The sequence below is a fragment of the Arachis hypogaea genome, chromosome 18 (assembly GCF_003086295.3).
Source record: "Arachis hypogaea cultivar Tifrunner chromosome 18, arahy.Tifrunner.gnm2.J5K5, whole genome shotgun sequence".
Classification (NCBI taxonomy): Eukaryota; Viridiplantae; Streptophyta; class Magnoliopsida; order Fabales; family Fabaceae; genus Arachis; species Arachis hypogaea.
The window spans coordinates 130,669,967-130,676,569 of NC_092053.1; the positions used below are offsets into that span (position 1 = coordinate 130,669,967).

Here is a 6,603-nt window from a genome sequence, read left to right on the forward strand (position 1 = left end):
GGGAAGGGACGCCATCATGCGTTCACAACCTTCTGTTCTTTATCACCAGCTTCAGCCAATTACACTATTCACGCCCTTTTCGATTGACCGAAGTCGCATCATCAAACTGAAGGTTTTCCCTTTGAAACTCTGACATTGTTCAATCCCAGTACCCGTTCGGTATCGCCATCCGTTCCATTCAAATGGCCTTTTCAACGATTTCATAGTAAAACGTGGAGTATATTATGGCTTTGGCTATGATACCGTACATGAAAAGTATAAGTTTGTTATGGGTTGTTTTACGCTGAGACCTCCTGGAGCTATAGTTTTCACTTTTGATGCAAATCCTAGTTGGAAAACGGTTCATCATCCCGTGTTTTCGTTTCATCTAGCTCACAAAAAAGATGGAATAATATTATTGCGGCCACAACTAAAAATATATATATTAAATAAAGTGAAAACTCAGGTACGGACTTATGGTCGACTTCACGTGAAATTAAAGTTGATAACTGAGAGCGATTGGATGATATGGCTTATTTGATTAGAAAGAGTAGCCTAATGTTAATGGTTAGAAAGCTGGAAATTGGCAACATATGAGGGGGCGGAGGAAACAATAGCAAAAGCTAAGTATCAGTCTCAAACTCATCGTCATCAGGAATCTTTGAACAACGCTTCAAGTTTTATTGCCGTCAAATAAAAAAATCTGGAATAAGAATAATTTTTAAAATATAAATAGCATAAGAGAATATGGAGAATGCAGAGGAAGAAATGTCAACAGTTATGGAGAAAGAGAATGGAAAGGAGGAAGAAGGAGGAGAAGAGGTGTCACCAATTGAGCAAGTGAGACTGACAGTTAGCAACAGTGATGACCCAAGCCAACCAGTTTGGACATTCCGAATGTGGTTCCTTGGCCTCTTTTCTTGCTGCCTCCTATCATTCCTCAACCAGTTCTTTTCTTACCGGACGGAGCCACTCATCATATCGCAGATCACCATCCAGGTAGCCACCCTCCCCATCGGTCAATTCATGGCCGCGGTTCTCCCCACCACCGAGTTCGGCATTGGCTCCTGGAAGTTCTCCTTCAACCCTGGACCGTTCAACATGAAGGAGCATGTCCTCATTACCATCTTTGCCAACGCTGGTAGCGCCTTCGGCTCCGGCTCACCCTATGCCGTCGCAATTGTCACCATCATCAAAGTATTTTATGAAAGGAAGATCTCCTTCTTTGCTTCATGGCTTCTCATCATCTCCACTCAGGCACCACCACCACCATCTTACTACTCTATATTATTCTATTACACTTTTCATTTGCTTTTTGGTTTCTGACAAGTTACAACAATCTTTCATTTATTTTTTATTTATGTTAATGACATAGTTGTTAGAACTCGAAATGTAATGTTTGCAGCTTTCTTTTTGCATGCATGGCCTTTTTAATTTCGAGTATTCCAAACTAATTTAGGTTGTTTAATAGTTAATTATTTAAGCGTTGAGATTTAAATTCTGCGCATGCAATAATTTATTAACCAATAACAATAAATCTATAAATGAAGTTCACATTTACAGTAGATTAGTTATTGTCATTATCTCACAGAAACAAAACAAAAAAAATAAAAAATAATTGATTTGAGATACCAAAGCATGGGTTTTTGCAATTTGGCGTTCAAGCTAAGGTAAATATAATAGTGGAGACTCAAAGTGCTATATATCATTTAACAGGTTTCACCTATTAATTTTAGGTGCATACTGTTATAAAGATTTTATAATTCTCTTCATATAAAAATATATCTTTTTTACTATTAGATAATGAATTGTAGAATTGAATGTGATATACTATAAAAAATTAAAAATATTATTTTTTTAAGTGTAACTAAACAAATAAAATATATTTTTAATACAAAACTCTTTATAAAAAAATATTTTTAATATCTTCATTTAAGTAGGTGTCTTAATTTTATATAAAATAATTGCATTTGAGTTTTTATTAAATAAATGGATAGATAATTTGGTGTCCACGATATAATATTTATATATTTTTGTACATATTTTATATGGTATAAAAATAAATTTTTAATTTATTCTTACTTCTTATAAGCACTTTAAATACTAAAAAAAATACACAAAATAATATATGTAATCATTTCTATTATTTTATATATTTTTAGTATAAACTTAACAATGCACTAGACAAGGAAGACGCTTACTGGCATGCTTCGCGATCAGCACATAAATACAAATTTGTTTCCTAGTTCAATCCGGATATATTTATATGTTTTCTTATAGAAAAATTAGTTTTTTGTGAATTGTGATAATAAATTTAAGAGAGATAACAAATTAAAATAAGTCTCCAATGGTGCAGGTGTTAGGATATGGCTGGGCAGGGTTGCTAAGGAAATACGTGGTAGAGCCCGCTCAAATGTGGTGGCCTAGTACCCTCGTCCAGGTTTCTCTTTTCCGGTATTGTTATCTAAATTATTTTTTTATTAATTTAATATTAATAATAATTAATTAAAATAAAAATACATAAATTTTTTATTTTTTATTTATTAAAAATTTTTAAAATGAAAAAAACTAATTTTTCTATATCTATAGCTTCTCTAATTGATTGCTATGCATACATAATGTAATTGATGTAACGCATGCATGTGCAGAGCTTTGCATGAGAAAGACGATCGCAGAGTTTCACGGGCAAAGTTCTTCTTTATAGCAATGGTGTGCAGCTTTGCATGGTACATTGTCCCCGGCTACCTGTTCTCCACACTCTCAAGCATTTCATGGATGTGCTGGGCATTTCCCAAGTCGATCACCGCCCAGCAGATTGGCTCAGGGATGAATGGCTTAGGACTTGGAGTCTTTACTCTTGACTGGACTGTCATCGCCTCCTTCTTGTACAGTCCTCTCATCTCTCCCTTCTTCGCCATTGTCAACGTCTTCATCGGCTATTCGCTCATTGTCTACGGTGTCATCCCTATTGCTTACTGGGCCTTCAATGTCTACAATGCACACAACTTCCCCATCTTCTCCTCTGACTTGTTCACCACTCAAGGCCAAGAATATGACATACGTGCCATTGTCAATGACAAGTTTCAGATCGATTATGAAAAGTATTACAAGCAAGGTCCTATTCAATTAAGTGTCTTTTTTTCTCTTACTTATGGATTTGGATTTGCTACTATAGCCGCCACCCTTACTCATGTCGTTTGCTTCTATGGAAGGTACATACATACACATATGTGTCTTAGTTGCTAATTATCTATCATGTGTTATAAATTTCACATCATATATATTATATATGTTGCACTGCTCTTTCCGTTAGTGAGATTATGGAGCAATATCGTGCTTCTTCCAAGGGTAAAGAAGATATCCACACAAGACTGATGAAAAGATACAAAGACATACCTTCATGGTGGTTCTATGTGTTGCTGGCTGTGACGCTTCTGGCTTCTCTCTTACTATGCATCTTAGGGAAAGAACAGGTTCAGATGCCCTGGTGGGGACTTGTATTTGCTTCTGCCTTGGCCTTTATTTTTACTCTCCCAATCAGCATCATAACTGCCACCACAAACCAGGTAATCTATTTTCATGCTTTTTATGCAAGGACAAACTTGTTAAAGATCTTTGATGGCATCCACATGCAAAGCTTTTTTATCCATTCAATTTCATGAATCTGAAGCACTTGCATGCCTTATGAATTTAGAAAAAGTCTGTGAATGTTGCTTTTTTGATGTAATAATTGAGAGTGAGAATGTTAAAGTCGTTTCTAAGCCTTAAAAAAAAAGTTCATAAAATTTATTTTGGTTCATTTATTAGTAATTGTTTAAGTTTAGCTAATAGTCTTAGATTAGTAAAGTACTCTCATATAAAAAGAAATGATAATAGAATAGCTCATGAATTAGTTCAAATAGCTCTTACTAATCCAAATACAATGTGGATAGAAAAGAAGATGCACCTCCCTTTATATTCCTTTATATGTAATTTGGCCTATTTAGATATCATAAATAAATTCTACTTCTTTACTTTATCCAAAACTTGTTAAAGATCTTAATTAAAGAAGTGTTAAGAATCAGTAGATTTTGTGATTTATAACTATCATTAATATTTTAAATAGTATAAAATTATATTTAATGATGTAAAATTACTCACTTTTCTTTTACTAGTTAAGCACACTGAATATTAATAAAAATGCTGATGTCCTAAATTTTTTCTCTTAAATTATTCTTACATGCTCTTTCTCTCTCTACACAGACACCAGGGTTGAATATTATTACTGAGTATATATTTGGACTTATTTACACTGGAAGACCAATAGCAAATGTGTGTTTCAAAACCTACGGTTATATTAGCATGGCTCAGGCTGTCTCTTTCCTTGCTGATTTCAAGCTTGGCCACTACATGAAAATCCCTCCAAGATCAATGTTCTTAGTTCAGGTATTCCTTCACCTTCAATTCGGTTAGTTCCTCAGCATTTTGTTCTATAGTAACTAATGCAATTCACTTGTCAAAACATGTGTATGTACATAGTTCATTGGTACAATTCTTGCTGGAACCATCAACATTGGTGTAGCATGGTGGTTACTGACTTCAGTGGACGGTATATGTCATCCTGAAAAGCTTCCCCTCGGCAGTCCATGGACATGTCCTGGTGACCGTGTTTTCTTCGATGCATCGGTTATCTGGGGTTTAGTTGGACCTAAGAAGATCTTTGGTTCCAAATCAGACTACCATGCACTGAATTGGTTTTTCTTTGGAGGTGCAATGGGCCCTATAATTCTTTGGCTATTGTATAAGGTGTTCCCCAAGTATTCATGGATTCCCTTGATTAACCTTCCAGTCCTCTTGGGATCAACTGCGGTGATGCCACCCGCAACAGCAGTGAACTTCAATTCCTGGATTGTTATTGGAACAATCTTCAACTACTTCATCTTCCGCTATAGAAAGAAATGGTGGCAGAGATACAACTATGTCCTGTCAGCAGCACTTGATGCTGGAGTTGCCTTCATGGCTGTGCTTCTTTACTTTGCATTAGGCCTGGAGAACAAGAGTATTTCATGGTGGGGAACACAGGGTGAGCATTGTCCACTGGCAACTTGCCCAACAGCTAAGGGCATAGTGGTGGAGGGTTGCCCTGTACACTGATTAGCATTGTAAGTATAGCATTTAATTTTCTACAAAAGAGAAAAGGTGATGCTCAATTCAAATTCCAAGTAAATTCTGTACTGCTATGTGGGCTGGTTCAATCCTGTCAGATACTGGAAATGTTAAATTTTTGTGTGGTCGGCAACTTCATTTTCATGTAAACTTTCAAATAAAAATATAAGTTTCAATAAAAATTAAGTGATGATTTGCATATGGTAAAACTTTTACTGCAAGGTTTACCAATAAGTGTTTCTTTATATTTTACAAAATATGAATTTATAAAATTAAAAGAATATGATATTGGTAATCAAACATAACACAAGAGACAGAAACCACAGAAAGTAATGCCAGGGAAGTTTAATTTGGCCAGAAAACAACCATATACTAATAACTAATAAGTGGAGGAATTGAGCAAAGAATCCAATATTCTTGAAACAAAAATTAGTACACATGGAAGGGAGAAAAGATTGGCAGAACTTAAAGGAGAAAAGATAAGATTACATACTTCTCTAAATACTTTTAATCACAGACTTGGCTGCAGTAAAGCCAAAAACTTAAAATAAAAGTTGTAGAGGTAGCAACAACTGGTGATGGAAGAAACAATAGTAGATGCACTATAAATATCAAGGCCATTTTTACGGTGTCTTTTGTTTGGTACTTAACTTTTGCCTAAATTACTTTTTATAATAACTTTAAAATATTTAAAAATTTTTAATTTTTATACTTTTAAATTTAGAATTGATTATTTTACCTATTTTAGTAATTAGGCAATATTTTTTAGGCAACATAGCAAACACCAAATATCAAACTCAATAGATATGGTTATCTTTTCAAAACCTGAATCTTAAACTTCTTTAACACCTTCTGTCCTTCAATCAGCAGCAACACTTTTCTTGATGAATGACCTCACCTCAAACCATCAGCAGCACATTTCAAACTAAGGAGACCGCCAATTTCATCACTTATGTTTGAGTTCTCACCTACCCAAACACCATAAAACAAAAACAATAAGAATTTTAACATAAAAACTCAGTGGCAACAAGAAATTCTTTACAGTGAACATTGAAATAAACTGCAGTAAGATATCAAATTTCATATGCTTCTAATTTAAATTTCTTGAACCGAAAGAAAAAGCAAAAAGAAAAGAAGAATAAATACTTTGTCATTATTTTTTTTTAACCAAAGATAGAAAAACTCGAACCCACGTCCTCTTAGATGAGTGTAGGAAGATTATGTCATTTGAGCTATAACTTATTGGCAAATACTTCACCATTACGAATGAAGCAAGGATTGTTGTTAATATTACTCTTCATTTTAAAAAAAAAATTGAAAATTAATAAAAATCATTGTAAAATAGTTTAATTTTTTATTTTGTATTTATTAATTATTACTAAAATAAATAAATAATTTCAAATATAATAGACATATAATTATAGATGTAACATATATAAAATTATAAATATTAAATTAAATAAACTAATTTTATATTAT

General features: G+C 33.6%; 1 protein-coding gene across 1 annotated transcript; it reads left to right on the top strand.

Moving 5' to 3' along the window:
• The first annotated feature begins 750 nt into the window (after nt 1-750).
• Nucleotides 751-5,112, top strand: LOC112772042 (oligopeptide transporter 4-like). The gene is made up of 6 exons (XM_025816929.3): nt 751-1,236; nt 2,336-2,433; nt 2,628-3,191; nt 3,293-3,545; nt 4,222-4,404; nt 4,498-5,112. The coding sequence occupies exons 1-6, from the start codon at nt 760-762 to the stop codon at nt 5,110-5,112; spliced, it is 2,190 nt and encodes a 729-aa protein (XP_025672714.3). The 5' UTR covers nt 751-759.
• Nucleotides 5,113-6,603: the final 1,491 nt, after the last annotated feature.